Source organism: Sinocyclocheilus grahami, unplaced genomic scaffold (genome assembly GCF_001515645.1).
Source record: "Sinocyclocheilus grahami isolate Dianchi unplaced genomic scaffold, SAMN03320097.WGS_v1.1 scaffold370.1, whole genome shotgun sequence".
Lineage (NCBI taxonomy): Eukaryota > Metazoa > Chordata > Actinopteri > Cypriniformes > Cyprinidae > Sinocyclocheilus > Sinocyclocheilus grahami.
This window is the reverse complement of record NW_015505549.1, coordinates 451,180-470,555: the sequence shown is the minus strand read 5'-3', so window position 1 is coordinate 470,555 and position 19,376 is coordinate 451,180. Positions and strand designations below refer to the sequence as shown.

The window sequence follows — 19,376 nt, the reverse complement described above, 5'->3', positions numbered from 1 at the left end:
TCACATAGGGCTAAATGCGTAGCATTTTAGTAAAACTGTTAACGTTACGGCAGCGGGGAATATGAACGTGCATGAGTTATTTTATTTAGTCTGTGTTATTTTAATGTTTTCGGGGTTTTTTATACCTAAAACAGAGACACAGATGTTGATGTGTCTGCATTCAATCATTTCAGTGGGCTTAAATAGATCACTCTTTACAGCAGATTTAGTTCACAAACAACTGACAGTTTTGACCTAAATATGATTTTCAGTTACAATAATGAATCCTAAAATTCGACATTAGTAATTACTTTTAGCAGCATCAGTCGCGCGCGCGGTTCTTAGGCTACTTGTGAATTGAGTTCACTGGAGACTCGCACTAAACAGTTCATTTGAATCAGTGAGTTGTCGACTCGAGAACAGCTGCAATCGGTTCATTCTAATTCGTCAATGAATCGTTTAGTGTGTTTTGCGAACCGACTTAAAAGGTTAATTGAAAATAATCAGTTCGTTCATGAATCAGACACCGCTTCTGCGTGTCAGAGCTTGTGATATATTATAAGGAGTAACGATATGTTTTATGAAATGTAGTGAAGTAAAAAGTACGATCTTGTGCTTTGGAATGTAGTGAAGTAAAAGTAAAAGCTACTCAAAATAAAACGACTCCAGTAAAGTACAGATACTTGAAAAATGTACTTAAGTACAGTAACGAAGTAAAGCTACTCCGTTACTGTCCACCACTGCAAATAAGAGGTGAAGGAGTCTGTGGGTCTGGTGTTGTAATGCCTAAAGACAGACAGTCATTAATGTGAATGAATAAGTCAATCTGATCTACAACAGAAGACAGACATCAGCTCAAGTAAATAAACCCATATAATAGCATTGACAGACCTGAACAAGGCTGACAGAGTTGTCTGATGTCCAGATGTTGAGTCTGGTTGCTGATGGGATTGTTGAGCACACAGCTGTAGCTGTTTTTATCCTGATATTCCACCTCCAGAGGTAGAGAGAGACTGATGCTGAGATCAGACACACTGATGCTGGACAATAAACTGTTTCCTTTGTACCAGGAGAGAGTCACATGATCCACATTCACCACTGAACACACCAGTGAACATGATGATGATGATGAAGAAGAACAGTGTGAAGAGTCACTGCTGATGACAGGAACAGCCAGACGAGCTGAAAACACGAGAGAATAAATAAAAGGTAACAGTATGTTTTATCTGTTTTATCAGTCAGTGTTTGAATGTTTTGAGTGTTTAATGCTGATACAGTTAGCCTTCATCTTAAATTATTTCTCAAGATTTATAACAGATTCATATTTAATAACATTACATTGTCAGGGAGGATAATAATGTCATAAAATGAAAACACTTTTACTTCAGACGAGAATCACGTCACAACAGAAACTATTGCTGCCGCTGCTGTTTGAGCTTCAGTGTTTTTTACTTTAATTATTAATTTCTGTGATTAACATTTGTTTTATAACATGTTAAAATTATGAAAGCTACTATATGTACAGCATTTGGTCCTCTAGTGGTTAGATATAAGCCTGCATGCATCTTCAATGATGCATGATCAATTTTGTTTCTCATTTGTTGGGACAGTAAACTTTCAGCGTGACGTTACTCACAGCCAGAGTCACTGCAGACATACACCTCTACAAGACACACACAGGAGAATGATGTGTGTATGCAATTGTTTATAGATTTATCAAAGTGTATTTGGGAAGAGATGATTTGGAAAATTGAAATTTCTCATTAATATATTTGTTACTTTTATCAGAAAAAGTTACTTACTGTAGCTTTAAAGGGTTAGTTCACCCAAAAATGAAAATTACCCCATGATTTACTCGCCCTCAAGCCATCCTAGGTGTATATAACTTTATTCTTTCCGATGAACACAATCAGAGTTATATTAAAAAATATCCTGGCTCTTCCAAGCTTTATAATGGCAGTGAATGGGGGTCAAGATTTTGAAGCCCAATAAAGTGCTCCACGTGGCTCCGGGGGATTAATAAAGGCCTTCTGAAGCGAATCGATGCGTTTGTGTAAGAAACATATCCATATTTAAAACTTTATAAACTGTAATCTCTAGCTTTGTCTAACACGAGAGAGTAGTTTTCCAGCAGATGACGAAGGCGTAGCGTAAGCTCCGACTGTATTCGTCTGAAAGAAGGAAGTCATATACACCATGGCTTGAGGGTGAGCAAATCATGGGGTAATTTTCATTTTTGGGTGAGCTATCCCTTTAATGCAATTGATGCTGCATGTGTTTCTTACACACTAGTGTCACACGTTCATGCTATTTTCACGTCGCTCACCGCGGCTACATGAAACAATATAGGAAGTGGGAAAAAATACTTTATCTGACACTGAAGATGATGTGATGTCAAACATATTTTGTCTTTGCACTAAACACTTTTGTCATTTTTATGGTATCTGAATGAATGTTTTTAAAGATTAAAAAAAAGAAATGAAGAGAAAAGAAAAGAAAAGAAAAGAGAAGAAAAAAAAACATTGTGTGATTTTTTGATTTTGATTCATAAAATAATTTTTCATGAATCTTGCAGCACAAATGACACTGTAGTTGTGACTCACCATAGACAGTAACTCTGAATCTGTATGTGGTCGTTTTTGTGCTTTTGATGTATACTGTATAAAGTCCTGAGTCTGTGGTTCTGGTGTCTGTGATGGTCAGAGATCCAGTCTGATGATCCAGCTGCAGTCTGTCTCTGAATCCCACAGCATCACCATCAGATGTAGAGAAGATGAACTCCTCTTTACTGATTCGAGCTATAAGAGTCTCTGGATGTCCAAAAGTCCATGCTATCAGATCATTTGTCTGTAGTTCAGTAACACCCGATTCTAGAGAGACTGAACCTCCCTCCGTCACTGACACTGACTTCACTGCATCTGAATCACCAAACACACCTGAAGAACACAAAGAAAAAAGATTTTTACATTACTTAATAAAGACAGTTTAAAATGTAAAACATCTGAACACATCATACACAGAAAACACTTTTACTGCAGATGAGAATCAGGTCACACTGAAACTAAAGCTGCTGCTGTTTGAGCTTCAGTGATTTATATAAAGAACATTAAAAAAAAAAAACAAACAAACCCTAAATCTAAAGCAACAGAAGCCATAAAAACTCACCAACCAGACGCCACAAACACAAACAGAAGCAAAATCTGTCAAACATCTTCAACGGTTTCAGTCCACAAATATGACACAAACTCTTCAGAACTGGTTCAGTAATAAAATGACAGATGAGCTGATGTGAGGCTGCTCTGTAGTAAAGTCACGAGAAACTCAACCGTCAGCTAAAATAACCGCACATCTTTACGTGTTAGATGTGTGTGAACATCCAGCTCTTTTTTGGTTATTTCACAACATGTTAACTTTGCTGCTTTAAGCTCCAGTAGACCACAGCTTCCTCTTCTGTTCAGTGGCATCATTTTCAACAGAATAAACTGAGCCATAACACGATCAGAGACTAGAGAAGTTAAGAGTGTCTTAAAGCAGCGTTTGATCTGCTCATGAGATCCTGAGAGTGTTTGGCTCTGCTCTCTCCTGTTCTTCAATATACAAATATAATATCATAAGTTCATAATGTGATCTGGTGTCTCCAATAAGACAAAAAAAGCTTAGCACCTCCTGGTGGATGACCAGTCAAAAGAAACGTATTCATTGATGATAATATTCATTCATTCAGACCTGTGGTTCTCAATCCTGGTCCTGGGACCCCCTGCAGGAACAGATCACCTGCTAGAACTGTGTGTAGAAAAGCCTTCTCTGATATTATCATATCATTAACGTTCATATAAACACACCTAATGAATACAAACATACCAAGATATTGAAAATCTGTGCCAGGAACAGTAAACACAGCTGTAATATTATAAAATGTTTATTATATACACATATTTTCTTCAAATTGTGAATGAAATTACAGACAGTGAGTAAAGAGCGCTTCCTGATCACTGAAACTGTTTGTTCAGTGCAAATTGAACATTAAACTCTCCATTTTAAGCAATGAATGAGTAAACCAATGAACTGTGTCTCCGCTTTGCTGTTTATAAGGATTTGTGGAGAACATAAATGCCTGTGATTGGCTGCAATACTCAACGCTGCAAAATCATGTTGAGCTCACATGTCACGAATAAAGCATCCAGATAGCTTTCATTTACTTGCTTTTCTCTTTTTTTTTAAACAACTACAAATTATATGTTACATGTAGTAATATAAATCTGTTAATCCTGCACTAAAAATATATGTGCACAATAAAATATGTATATTAGGCTACCCGACCAGGCAACCAAGCTAAAGCAGCCGCCGAACTCTGCCATACTGACACCCCTGCAGTTATATCATCTCTCAAAACATTGTATGCTGAAGGACATCATTATTATCTATTGTAAAGTTACAGTGGTAATTTAGCAGACACCTTTTCACATCGTTTTATCATAGGTTTAGAGGGAGCTAGGGCAGACAACAACACAACCCTTACGAAAATTAACCATGCTTTTACTACAAATAAAACCATTACAATAGTTAAACCATGGCAACCACAAATTAACCATGGTTTTGCTACACTAACCATAGTTTAACCATTGTAATAAAAATATGGCTGTACCATGGTTAATTTTTGTAAAGGAAAAAATATGACTCATGATAATGTAATAACATGATCAGTATTTGGATCTTTCTATAAATATTGTCATGATACTGTAAATATACACCGATCAGGCATAACATCATGACCAAGTGAATAACTGATTATCTCTTCATCATCTTCATCTTCATTAGTGGGTGGGATATATTAGGCAGCAAGTGAACATTTTGTCCTCAAAGTGGATGTGTTAGAAGCAGGAAAGCAAGCGTAAGGATTTGAGCGAAGTATGTGTATTTGGGAAGACATGATTTGGAAAATTGACTTTTTTTTTTTTTACTATCTCTCATTAATATATTTGTTACTATTGTCAGAAAAAGTTACATACTGTAGCTTTAAAAGGGATAGTTCACCCAAAAATGAAAATTACCCCATGATTTACTCGCCCTCAAGCCATCCTAGGTGTATATAACTTTATTCTTTCAGATGAACACAATCAGAGTTAGTTGTGACTCACCATAGACAGTAACTCTGAATCTGTATGTGGTTGGTTTCGTGCCTTTGATGTTTACTGTATAAAGTCCAGAGTCTGTGGTTCTGGTGTTTGTGATGGTCAGAGATCCAGTCTGATGATCCAGCTTCAGTCTGTCTCTGAATCTCCCATCAGGACCATCAGATGTAGAGAAGGTTCCATCCTCTTTATTGATTAGAGCTATACGAGTCTCTGGATGTCCAAAAGTCCATGTTATCAGATCCCGTGTCTGTAGTTCAGTAACACCAGATTCTAGAGAGACTGAACCTCCCTCCGTCACTGACACTGACGTCACTGCATCTGCATCAGCAAACACACCTGAAGAACACAAAGATAAAAGATTTTTACATTACTTAATAAAGACAGTTTAAAATGTAAAACATCTGAACACATCATACACAGAAAACACTTTTACTGCAGATGAGAATCAGGTCACACTGAAACTAAAGCTGCTGCTGTTTGAGCTTCAGTGATTTATATAAAGAACATTTAGAAGAAAAAACAAACAAACACTGAATCTGAAGCAACTGAAGCCATAAAAACTCACCAACCAGACGCCACAAACACAAACAGAAGCAAAATCTGTCAAACATCTTCAACGGTTTCAGTCCACAAATATGACACAAACTCTTCAGAACTGGTTCAGTAATAAAATGACAGATGAGCTGATGTGAGGCTGCTCTGTAGTAAAGTCACGAGAAACTCAACCGTCAGCTAAAATAACCGCACATCTTTACGTGTTAGATGTGTGTGAACATCCAGCTCTTTTTTGGTTATTTCACAACATGTTAACTTTGCTGCTTTAAGCTCCAGTAGACCACAGCTTCCTCTTCTGTTCAGTGGCATCATTTTCAACAGAATAAACTGAGCCATAACACGATCAGAGACTAGAGAAGTTAAGAGTGTCTTAAAGCAGTGTTTAATCTGCTCATGAGATCCTGAGAGTGCTCGGCTCTGCTCTCTCCTGTTTGTTCTTCATTTCTTATCAAATGTCTCAGTTGTTTCTCCTCTCAGACTGATTTCAGAGTTTCTCTGATGGCTTTATGGAGCAGGAACAGATCACCTGCTAGAACTGTGCGTATAAAACTGTTCTTCAATATACAAATATGATTTCATAAGTTCATAATGAGATCTCTGGTGATTGATTGTAGACTTTGCTTAGAAAATCTTAGTAAAATAACTTTAAAAACCCTGTCTCTAATAAGACAAAACATCTGAGCGCCTCCTGGTGGATGAACAGTCCAAAGAAACGGATTCATTGATGATAATATTCATTCATTCAGACCAGTCACACTGTTCAGGGCAAACAAATTTATTAAGCCTTTGATTTTTATTTTTTATTTTAATTATGATCTTATATAATTCATACTGTTTATGTATAAATGTATAGCACTTTTGTATTTTGTAAAAAAAAGACTCTATTAAGCAAAACCAGGCACAATAAATAAGAACAGTAATAATGTTTCTAAAGTCCCCATGAAATCAAAATGGAAGTTTTTTGGCTTTTATTATGAATATGTTAGCCTTAAGGTTATATAAGCTAAATGACATATGGTTTTCAGATTGCAATAGATCTGCAGGGGTCACTATATTAAAAGGACATTTCAGGTATCTAAGCCATGAAACAGATAGGTTGGGAAGAATGATAATATTGCATGTCAATATTAATCATACTCATTATACTCTTGTGAATTCATATGCCACCAATAATAGACAACCTAATTATACACTTTTCAGAAATATTGAAACTAAATTGAAACAAATTAAAAATAAATTTACATTGGCAAAATATTATCGATCTAAATCCTCAATGAGGATTATTTTAAAGAAGATAATACACCTTTTTAAATGTATTTTACATTTATTATTATTTTCTAAAAAATGCAATGTTATGATTCCATAAAGAAAAAATAGGCATTAATAGTGCATTAATAAAAATAGTAAACAGAGTAAACAAATGACAATTGAATAGTACATTTTAAAAAAGTATTGCGCTTAACAATAATGTAATGATGTAAAGCTCTATATGTTGCGCTTTACTGAAAATTATAATAAAATACATAAAGTTAGTATTCCTCCAGTGGGCGCTCGGCATAATGTAATAAAGCATGGGGAAAACTTTATTCATGAGGGCAGGTAGACACATAAATAATTAAAGCATTCTTTGATAATCTAGAGCAGGGGTGTCCAAACTCGGTCCTGGAGGGCCGGTGTCCTGTAGAGTTTTTCTCCAGCTTGCCTCAACACACCTGCCTGGGAGTTTCTAGTATGCCTAGTAAGAGCTTGATTAGCTGCTTCAGGTGTGTTTGATTAGGGTTGGAGCTAAACTCTGCAGGACAGCGGCCCTCCAGGACTGAGTTTGGGCACCCCTGATCTAGAGTATTTATCATTCAGGAAAACAATAAACTCATTAGAGGAAGGTCATAAATGACAAAAACCACATTATATTTGAAACAGTAAGTGTAAAGGCAGATGCAGTTGTTGTGGTCAGAACAGAGTTTGATCATCGCTCTGAGCTGAAACACATGTTCGTCACCACCGTCATCTCAGATTCCTGTCAGACAAACACAGACACAAAGAGTCAAAGCCTGAGAAATGACAATCTGCTGCAAATTCATCACGAGAACTGATGATGCATTGGACCTGAACATCATTCAGAAACAATGAGCCCATCAAGTATTACGGGATATAAATCAGTGAGTATTATGGGATATAAATCTGTTGTTGTACCGGCTAAAAAGAGGGTAACACTTTATTTCGATAGTCCACTTTAGACATTCTATTAACAGTAAGTAACTTTGCAACTACATGGCAGCTAGCAGTTAGTAAAGTATTAGTAGACTACACCACTGAACACACCAGTGAACAATTCTGCTGTGATGATGATGATGAAGATGATGAAGAACAGTTTGAAGAGTCACTGCTGATGACAGGAACAGGCAGACGAGCTGAAAACACGAGAGAATAAATGAAGAGCAAGTAACAGTAATTAAGAGGCTGTTTTGAATGTTTTTATTGAGAATCAGTGTGTTTTAATGCTGATACTGTTAGCCTTCATTTCTCAAGATTTATAATAGATTCATATTTAAAAAGATTACACTGTCAGAGAGGAAAATGTCATTCAAAATGAAAGACTATTTAAAAACACAAGGAGAAAGACTGTGCATGGGATCTTAAATGGTTTGTTTTATAAATGTTTATGAAATAATTATTTGTGTAAATACACCTAAAGAAAATTATTAGTATGAAGCTGGCAGCACAAACGACACTGTAACTGTTACTTACCATAGACAGTAACATTAAATCTGTATCTGATCTCTCTGCTTCCGCTGAGGATGTTTACTGTACAAAGTCCAGAGTCTGTGGTTCTGGTGTCTGTGATGGTCAGAGATCCAGTCTGATGATCCAGCTTCAGTCTGTCTCTGAATCTCCCGTCATCACCATCATACAAAAGGATCATACTGGACTTCATACTGAGTTCAGCTATGAGTAAGTTGGTATGTCCAAACCTCCACTCGATCTCATCATCTGTCTGTATTTCAGTAAGACTAGAGTTTAGAGTGACTGACTCTCCCGCCGTCACTGACACTGACCTCACTTCATCTGAATCACCAAACACACCTGAAGAACAAACACAAGAGTCTTCTGTTTAAATGATAGATATTTTAATAACTGTATGATGGATTACTGATGTAAACTGTATGAAAATTACTTTTGAAATCAATTTCCAAACTACAAAAACGATTAATAATTGCATCTTTGTGGTGATTCGGAATGAAACCCATTTACTGATGAAGTTGATTTGAGCTCCAGAACACATCATACACAGAAAACACTTTTACTGCAGATGAGAATCAGGTCACACTGAAACTAAAGCTGCTGCTGTTTGAGCTTCAGTGATTTTTATAGAGCCACCATTTAGTGAATCTTTCACAGAAAGACCTGAAGCCATAAAAACACATTTAAAACTCACCAACCAGACGCCACAAACAGAACAAAATTAATTTGATTGCCATTTTCCTCATCGGTTCTCGAAAGCAACAATTAAAATGTCTGAAACACGACTGGACGGTGATATTTATCTGGTTGTGTGTGAATCCTCCCCTAACCTCCATCACAGTTTACTCTCAGACGTCCATCCTCTTTTACATCACTAAAATCAACAAGCTTTTGCTGATCTTACATCTTCAAACTCAAAACCAGGAACAGGCAAAATTCAGGCGATCAGCAAACAGGTTGTCTGAAGCAGTTTAAGTCAAAACCAGTGGAAATTCAGCAGAAATAAACAGGCTTGGTAATGTGTCTCTGTCCACACTAGTGTTTTCAAGTGTTTTCCAAAAGTCTGAAAATACTTAAATCATCTTATGTGCATGTGTAAAACATAATAAAAGCTTGCGGAGACTATCTGTAACCCAGGTCAAACTCATGTATTGTCCAATATGCAAATCATGTTTTGCTATAGGACTCATGCCTTGTTTTTTGCAAGCTACTGGTGGTGGTTTCTTTCTCATTTGCATTTCTAGCTGGCTTTAGTATCTTCTAAATATCATTCAATATGCATATCTTTAATGTAACATCCTCTATCACAGCATTTCTTCACAATCTCTATGTGTTTCTGTATTTTTGAATGATGACAGGCAGACGAGCTGAAAAACATGAGAGAATGGAGGATGAATAGAGATATTCAAGCAGATCAAAATTGGTCAAAAGTAGAGCATGTGAAGGAAAATTTTTAATTGATCACACACTAACATTCCTTTTCCTTGCATTACATGCATATGTTTTTGAAAACTAAATGTCCCCAACACTTGGGCCAAAGTTAATGTGTTGTAATAACTAAAGAGGAAACAATACTAGACAGCTGTCTAGGTTTGTATATAGATTTAAGCTCATGACTTGAGTAGCAAGCTAATGTATCTTTATAGTAACAGAAGAAAGTTTGCTGAATTTAACATATGAAGAACCAATCATATTGGAGAACAATAATGTAATGGATCATGTCACATTTGCCATGCATTAAAATCAAGAATATGTGATTTGTTCATTCTCTTTAACCTTTATTTAATGAACAAAGTACAAAGAAAAGATTTCCAATGTTTTGCGAATCTAAATTATGCTTTGCAAATTTAAATGTAATCATTTAGCAGACACGTTTATCCAAAGCAACTTACATAAAAGGACAATAGAAGCAATCAAACCAACAAAAGGGCAACAATGTGTAAGTCTAATCTAGCACAATGTACATAGCAAGCTTTTTTTTTTAAATAGACATATAGAATGGAAAATGTTAGTAATAAAGGGTCTATTGTTGAAGATGCACCTTCAGCCGTTTCTTAAAGATGGCTAAAGACTAAGCAGCTTAGATGGAGTTAGGCAGGTCATTCCACCAGCAAGTAACAGACAAGGTAAAGGTCTGTGAAAGTGATTTTGTGCTTCTGTGGGATGGTACTACAAGGCACCATTCACTCACATAACACAAGCTTCTGGAGGGCATGTCTGAAGCCAATGTTTCTTGTAGGCAAACATTTGTCTTGAATTTGACGCGAGTGGTTACTGGCAGCCAGTGCAAGTTTATGAAGAGAGGTGTGATGTGTGCTCTATTTGGCTTGTTGAAGACCACTCTCGCTGCTGCGTTCTAGATCAGTTGCAAAGATTTGACAGAACATGCTGGAAGGCCTAACTAGAGAGCATTAATAGTCCAGTCTTGAGAGAACAGGAGCTTGGATGAGGAGTTGGGTTGCCTGTTCCAATAGGACGGACCTGATCTTCCTAATGTTATATTAGGAAAATCTGCAGGACTGGGCAGTTCTAGCAATGTGGTCTGTGAAGTTTAACTGACCATCAATCACAACTCCAAGGTTCCTGGCTGTCTTGGAAAGAGTTATGGTTGACGAACCTTGCTGAATGGAGAAGTTGTGATGAAGTGCTGGGATACCATATTTGGCCACACGTCACGTCAGTTTCACAAGCAGATCTGTCTTTGCAAGATTGAGTTGAAGGTGATGGTCTTTCCTCCATCCAGTAGGCTGAGATGCGAGCAGCTACTGTCGGATCATCTAGCTGGAATGAGAGGTAGAGTCTGTCATCAGCATAGCAGTGATAGGAAAAACCATGATGGATCCTAGTGATGACATGTCGATGGAGAAGAGAAGTGGTCAAAGCACTGAGCCCTGAGGAACCCCAGTAGCTAGATGTTGCGACTTAGACACCTCACCCCTCCAAGACACCCTGAAGGTCCTACCTGAGAGGTAAGACTTGAACCATTGGAGTGCAAGACTCTTTCAAAAGCAGCAGACATATCCAGCAAGATGAGTATTGAAGATTTGGAAGCTGAAATTGCCAGTCTCATGGCTTCAATAACCGATAGCAGGGCAGTTTCAATTCTGTGGCCACTTTTGAAACCAGATTGGTTGTTGTCTGGGAGGTTGTTCTGTGAGCGAAAGATAGAGACTTGAATGAACACGACGTGTTTAAGCATCATCTTAGCAGAGAATGGAAGGCCTCCATCATCATCATCATCATCGTCATCAGGATCTCATCCCAATCCCATCAGCAACCAGACCAGACATCTCAACATCACTCAACTCTGTCACACATGCTCAGGAGAGCACTGCATATATTAGCATTTATTGACAGTTTTTATGTTTTTATTCCTCAGATTCTGTCCACTTTTGTGGTTCTACTGAAGCTGTGATCCGATTGGTCCTCTCTGCTATGGTGGGCGTGGCTACTGTCAATCTTCTGGTTAATGACATCAGATCCAGAAGATCTGAACAAGATCAAGCACATATTCACACATCAGGTACATGATTGATGGTATAATTTTTGCCTTGATATGTTCATCTTTTTCAGAATGTATTGAAATCTACAGCAGAACACTGAACTTTAAAGGTTCTACAAGTGTGTCTTTTGTTCTTTTAGTGTTTTAACATTATTAATACTGATGATTATGTCAGCTTGCACTCTCTATTTCAGATTTTTAAATGTATTTATTTGTAAGGTATCATTGTGTAGATTTCTCTCAGACACACGGTTCTCACTTCACTTACTACTGCTGTCCATTTGCCATATGTATTTGCTTGCCTTTATTCATAAAGTTGTCTCACTGTTAAGAGTCTCTCTATGTTTAATTTTTATTTGGATTCATTGATACTTCAGCTTGCTACTCAAGTCATGAGGATAAATATATACACAAACCTAGACAGCTGTCTAGTTCTGTTTCCTTATTTGTTATTACAACACACTAGCTTTGGCCCAAGTGTTGGGGACATTCAGTGTTCAAAACCAAATAAATATAATGCAAGGAAAAGGAATGTTAGTAATAATTAAAAAATCCCTTCACATGCTCTACTTTTGATCAGTCGTGGTTCCTCTCAATGTTTCTTCCTTGTCTGCTTAAATATCTTCATTCATCCTCATTTATCTCTATTCTCTCATGTTCTCCAGCTTGTCTGCCTGTCATCAGGAACAAACAGAAAAATGTAGAGATCGTGAAGTTGCTTAAGACATGCTGTGATAGACAATGTTATATTAAAGATAGGCATATTGAATAATATTTAGACAAGAGAGTAAAGCAAGTTGAACTAGAGGAGTAAATGAGAAAGAAACCACCACCAGTAGCTTGCAAAAAACATTAGAAAGAGCGACGTCAATAAAAGGCTCCTGGAGCAAAACATGATTTGCGTATTGGAACATACGTGGAATGATGATTTTGATTTTGACCTTGTTGCCAGATAGTCTCTGTGAGCTTTTATTTTTTTATGTTTTAGTTTCTTTTCTCATTCGATTTTAGCGCAGTTGTCATTGCTAGGAAACATTGTATTGCTTACTGTGTTTAAGGTGGCAAATGCGTGCTGAAATTGTGTTTGTTCTCGTGATTTCCACTTGGTATTTCATTTTTGTTTTTCCTAGTAGTAAGGCGCGTAGCCAAAGCCAGGTAAAGTACTTTTTTTTTACAGAGTTAGCGAGTACTCATTATGAGAAGCAGTCAAGCAACAGAAGGCGGCAGCAGATTGTCAGTGTTTTTGTTTCTTTTCTCAGATTTTAGCACAGGGGTCATTGCTAGGAAACACTGTTTTGCTTGCTGTGTTTACCATGGTAAACACACGCTGAATTTGTGTTTGCTAAACAGTAAGGCGTGGTGTGCTGAATTCAATAATGACATATCAGGTGAGTATATAATCGGTTAGCATACTGCGGTAGCCCTCGCGTGAAGTCTTTGCCAAGTCTTTTAGTTTAAATGACCTAATATTAGTTTCTTGTTTACTGAACTAAAAAATATAAGGCTATAAGGTGGTATAAAATCAAGGCTATCACATTTGCAATCCTGCTGATATTTGGGAAAACACACTCTATATCTTGTTATAAATATTAAAAACAAGAAATCACAGGGATTTTTTTGCCCTTTATATATTTATATATATTCAGTTTTGGAGGCATTTTTGCTCTAAGCCCCCATTAATTTCCGACCCTGGTGCATGCGCGGCGGAGCTCTTTTTCGAGCATAAGCGGACACTTCTACTGTTGCGAGGCCTGTTTCAAGTGTAATGGGTGAAACATAGCAAAGGCCACTACTGTGCCTAATGTTTCTTCACATGGGATTAGGCTTTTCTGGATCTGATGTCATATACCAGAACAATGACAGTGGCCATGCCCACCAGAGCAGAGAGGACCAGTCGGATCACAGCTTCAGAATCTGAGGAATAAAAGCACAAAACTGAGATCAGCTCAGTGAATAAACATTAATATTGCCATTGACGTACCATAACAATTGTGACACTTGAGTGATATTGAGATGTCTGGTTGCTGATGGGATTGTTGAGCACACAGCTGTAGGTGTTTTTATCCTGATATTCCACCTCCAGAGGTAGAGAGAGACTGATGCTGAGATCAGACACACTGATGCTGGACAATAAACTGTTTCCTTTGTACCAGGAGAGAGTCACGTTTCTCACATCCACAGCTGTACATACCAATGAACAATTCTGCTGTGATGATGATGATGATGATGATGATGATGAAGAACACTGTGAAGAGTTACTGCTGATGACAGGAACAGGCAGACGAGCTGAAAACATGAGAGAATGAAGAGAAATGAGGATGAATGAAGATGTTCAAGCAGACAAGGAAGAAACATTGAGAGTAATAAAGACTGAACAAAAGCAGAACATTTAAAAACAATCTATTATAGAAAGTTAAAATTGAACATAGAAAAATTAAGCTAATTACTTATTTTAAGCATTTAGCCATAATAAGATACTTGATAAGATACCTAACTAACCATAGACGGTGAGTCTGAAACACTTTCTCACACTGTTGGTCTGTAGTTTATAACGTCCAGCATGTTCAGTTGTAGTGTTAGTGATGGTCAGAGATCCAGTTTGATTGTCCAGCTTCAGTCTGTCTCTGAATCTCCCATCAAGAACATCATCATTTACAGTGAATCTGTCAGCCGTTACATTGATTTCAGCTACTAAATTTTTTTTTCTCCCAAACCTAAATATCCACTGAATCCAATCACCATCCTTCATTTCAGCAAAATTAGTGTTTAGAGTGACCGAATCTCCCTCGTTCACTGACATTAGCCTCAGTACTGTAACAAAAAAACCCACCTGAAACACAGATAAAATCACTTGACGTTGGTTTGATGAAGCTTCACTAGAATACTTTTAATTATTTCAATGTGAAGTAAAAAATATTCTGCAGCGCTATAAACACTTAATATACTGAATAAAATTAGAAATAGTTTAATAGGTAGATTCTTATATAGACCAATAACTAAATTTTTAAAAAGACTGTCACGCTAAAACTAATGCTGTTGGGTATTTGAGCTTCATGTTAATTTTACTTAGACCTGAATTCAAACTTTATCTGACAGTAAAATCGCAGTTCAATTATTTCTGTATGATAGTAGTAGTATTAGCTTATTTTTATAAGGTATATTTTCCTCATTAAATGTATCATCATCTCTTATATAAAATTCTTACACTAAATAAATTCAATCAGGAAAAACTAAAGTTTATAGTGCTGTTACCAATCAAATGAAATCAAAATCAACAAAATCCATCTGTGCACTGCAGAAGTGGCACAGAAGAACTGTTGCATAAAATCAATATCTCATTTGCAATCGTGCTGATGTTCAGTAAAACAGCACTCCTGCTTACATGATATTGCATAACTCGGTCATGACATCTTTTTTATACTTAGGGTATTAAAGGTCATTCAGAATTTATCCTCATTTTGCCTTTTGTGGTCATTCTAACTGCATTTTAATAGGCTACATCACGCAGTGAAAGTACGCACACACAAGAGTTTATCGCACTAGGGGGGGAAAAACCCCACTTCACCTACAAACTATTGACACACACAGTGACCACAAACATCCAGCAGAAGCTATTTATCCACCGACAGATAAAACCAAACCAGATTTCTGTACTGATTCTGTACAAAACAAATGGGAAAATATTGCAGGGTCCATTCTGAATCCAAAACCATATAATGTTTGCCTATGTTGTTACAACAAAATTCATCAACTGAATGTAAATGAGAAAGCACAGCAATCTGTAAATGTATTTGTTCATTTAGAGAAATCTGCATTTGTTTACCGGAGAGATTTTTGGTTTGGAAAATTTGATGAGAAATACTTGAATTTATTATAAGATCTCTTTTTTTGATTGCAGATTTTGGTATGTTGGCAAATCTGAGCCAAATAACTCTTTTGAAACTCAAGTTGAAACCTTTCTCATTTCTTCTGGAGAAAGTGAAGAGGCCTGGATCTGTGTTTCCTGAATTTCAAGCACGACAAGCTTACACAATAATCCTCATACACTGTAAAAAATTACCGTGAATTTAACGGTAAAAGACTGTAAAAATGCTACAGTAAAAACCTGTTAAATGGTTAACGGTAAATTCCCCTACTATATACGGTGAAAAACTGCATTGGACATTACATGTAATTTTACGGTAGTGTACCGTTTTTGGCAGTGAAAAATACTGCATAATTTACAGTGAATAACCGTAAATTGGCATTCCCAGAATTCGTTACATTTCAAATTTGATGTTTTTTTGTTGAAATAACTGTTTCTTCTTAGTTTTTTCTTATCAGTTTTGTATATTAGGGTTGTGTGTCACACCTAATGTTGTTAAATTAATGTTTATTGCATTATTTCAGTTTCATGTGAGTTACCATGATGGTGTTTAGTGTTTGTGTGAATGACACTGTGCACCTTCTATATATGTTATTATTTAAAAGTTGCTTGTGATGGGCTTTTGTTCAACGTGTGACTTTCTCATCACCTCCTGCATTTGGTGGTTATCAGTGTATTACAAAGGTACAAAACAGATTTCAGTACTGTAATAGGTTGGTAAATGAACATTATATCAGTTAATGAAATTATGGTATTTAACTGTAAATTTAAGTTAAAACCGTAAAACCTAAAAAGTTGCTACCGTATTTTTTACGGTAAAATTCCGGCAACCACAGCTGCCATTTTTTTTTTGTAAATTGTAAGGAATTTTTTTTACAGTGTATATTAACTGTATGTTATGTATATAACATACGCAAACAATGCTTTAAAAAAAACACTCAAAACATTCAACATTTTAGTGCCCAAACGTTTCCAACGAGACAAAAAAATCATGTGAAGTACTGAGAGCCTCCTATATTACCTTTGCATTCAATTACAAAAAAAAATGTACAGCATTGTTTACTGTAGTAAACACTGCTGTGAGGGTGTTTCTGAGGGAATAACCATGATTTTGACACATTTCTCTTTTCTGACTGCAGTAATCTCTCTGTATTTTTTACTCATTTGAAAAAGTCATGGATTTTTCTTTAGATGTTGGATCAAATGAAAACGCAAAAACAAAATCTGCTGTAGAAGTTTACCGATGTTGTGCTGACTTCCGCTTCTGAGAACCTCGTGAAAAAAAGAGTCAATATGGGAAAAAGAACTCATTACATTAATATAGCATACGTTATTCAGTACATTACAAAAAAAAACTTTTTAGCAGTGTAAGAATGAGCTTAATAAACTTTGGATTCCTCCAGGAGGAGCTCACCATAATAAATGTAATAAAACATGGCGAGACCTCAGAGTGAATAAAAACTTTATTGATAAAGACAAGCAAATACAGATGACAAATGCACAGCAGTAGTAAAGAGAGATCTGTGTGTCTCTTTATTCATGTGTTTTATGTATCTGAGGGAAATATGAACAATAAAACTTTCAAATTAGATTTGATAAAACATGACAGAAAAATGCACTTCTGTTTTCATGTATTCATGTTCAGCCAGTTGAAGAGCTTCAGTATTAGAGACGTCTGATCTGAACAACAATAAAACTACAAGACAGGAACATTTTAAAGTGCTTTAAAGCCCCAGAAAATAACATTAACTTTGTAACAAACGTAAGATTGTAAAATATTGCAAAAAAACTGTTTAAAAAGTAAGGCATTGTAATATTGATGAATAATGGTATTTATCATAACACTCACTTTTGTAACTTTGAGCATGTATGTGAATGTTACTTTATGCTCTCAAATAATCTTTTAGGATGAAAATGAGTTGCTGATAAATGAACATCAAAACTAGCATATGAATATATAAAGCCATTACAAAAAAAAAAAGAAGATTAATAAATGATAAACAAAATTGTTATAGGAGAAATTACATCGTAAATTAGGTCGAGGGAATACGCGTATGATCTTGTTCAGATCTTCTGGATCTGATGTCATAAACCAGAAGAATGACAGTAGCCACGCCCACCAGAGCAGAGAGGACCAATCGGATCACAGCTTCAGTAGAACCACAACAGTGGACAGAGTCTGAGGAATAAAAACACCAAACAGAGATCAGCTCAGTCAATAAACGTTAATATCACCGCAGACATCAACTAATATCAGCTCTGCCGTACCTGAACATGTGTGACAGAGTTGAGTGATGTCCAGATGTTGAGTCTGGTTGCTGATGAGATTGTTGAGCACACAGCTGTAGCTGTTTTTATCCTGATATTCCACCTCCAGAGGTAGAGAGAGACTGATGCTGAGATCAGACACACTGATGCTGGACAATAAACTGCTTCCTTTGTACCAGGAGAGAGTCACATGACTCACATTCACCACTGAACACACCAGTGAACAATTCTGCTGTGATGATGATGATGATGCTGATGATGAAGAACACTGTGAAGAGTCTCTGCTGATGACAGGAACAGGCAGACGAGCTGCAAACATGAGAGAATAGAGAGAAATGAGGATGAATGAAAATGTTCAAGCAGACGAGGAAGAAACATTGACAGGAACCACGACTCAACAAAAGTAGAATCTGATATACAGAGTTAAATATAAACCTGGCTGTTAATGTAAAAAAATTAAGGTAATTAGTTATTTAAAATAATTAAGCATGATTAGATATAGCTGTAATAAATAAAACATGTGAAACTGATATTTAACTCACCGAAGACAGTGAGAATAAAAGGAAACTTGCTGAAATGTTTGTACCATAGATCATAAAGTCCATCATGTTCAGTTGTGATGTTTGTGATGGTCAGAGATCCAGTTTGTTTGTCCAGCTTCAGTCTGTCTCTGAATCTCCCATCAAGAACATCATCACGAACAGTGAATATTTTGGCCCGTTTATTGATTTCAGCTAATGAAGTCTCTCCATTATATCCAAACTTCCACTCAATCACATCCTTCTTCTTAATTTCATTAAGTAGAGAGTTTAGAGTAACTGAATTTCCAGTTTCTACTGACAAATACTTTGCTCCTGTATCATCAAACACAGACACGCAGAATAAACACAAACAGGGGTTAATATCGATTTAGACAGTCGTTTGCAAAAGTAAATAGTTTGACATTTTATTTTGAAATGAATATCATTAAACAACAGAAGCAAAATGGAATTTGGATTAATAATGTTTGTGGTGATTAAAATACTAAACAGGTGAAACTGATATTTAACTCACCATTGACAGTGAGACTGAAACTCTTGATCAGACTGTTGATGAGTAGGTTATAATCTCCAGCATGTTCAGTCATGCTGTTAATGATGGTCAGAGATCCAGTTTGATCGTCCAGCTTCAGTCTGTCTCTGAATCTCCTATCAGGACCATCATATACAGTGATGCTGTTGCTCTGTTTATTGATTTCAGCTATTAGAGTTTTTTCAATTCCAAACCTCCACTGAATCACATCATCATCCTTCATTTCATTAAGACCGGAGTTTAGAGTGACTGAACGTCC

General features: G+C 36.4%; 1 protein-coding gene across 1 annotated transcript in view; it reads right to left on the bottom strand.

Moving 5' to 3' along the window:
* Positions 1 to 19,172, bottom strand: part of LOC107549359 (titin-like) — a 31,746-nt gene extending 12,574 nt beyond the window's left edge. Inside the window, exons 1-5 of the mRNA XM_016230406.1 lie at positions 19,100 to 19,172; positions 18,589 to 18,900; positions 18,047 to 18,355; positions 2,583 to 2,915; positions 871 to 1,161 (exon numbers count right to left, since the gene is read on the bottom strand). Coding sequence (XP_016085892.1) covers positions 871 to 1,161; positions 2,583 to 2,915; positions 18,047 to 18,355; positions 18,589 to 18,900; positions 19,100 to 19,172 — 1,318 coding nt within the window. The remainder of the gene's footprint in view (positions 1 to 870; positions 1,162 to 2,582; positions 2,916 to 18,046; positions 18,356 to 18,588; positions 18,901 to 19,099) is intronic.
* Between the last annotated feature and the right edge of the window lie 204 nt (positions 19,173 to 19,376).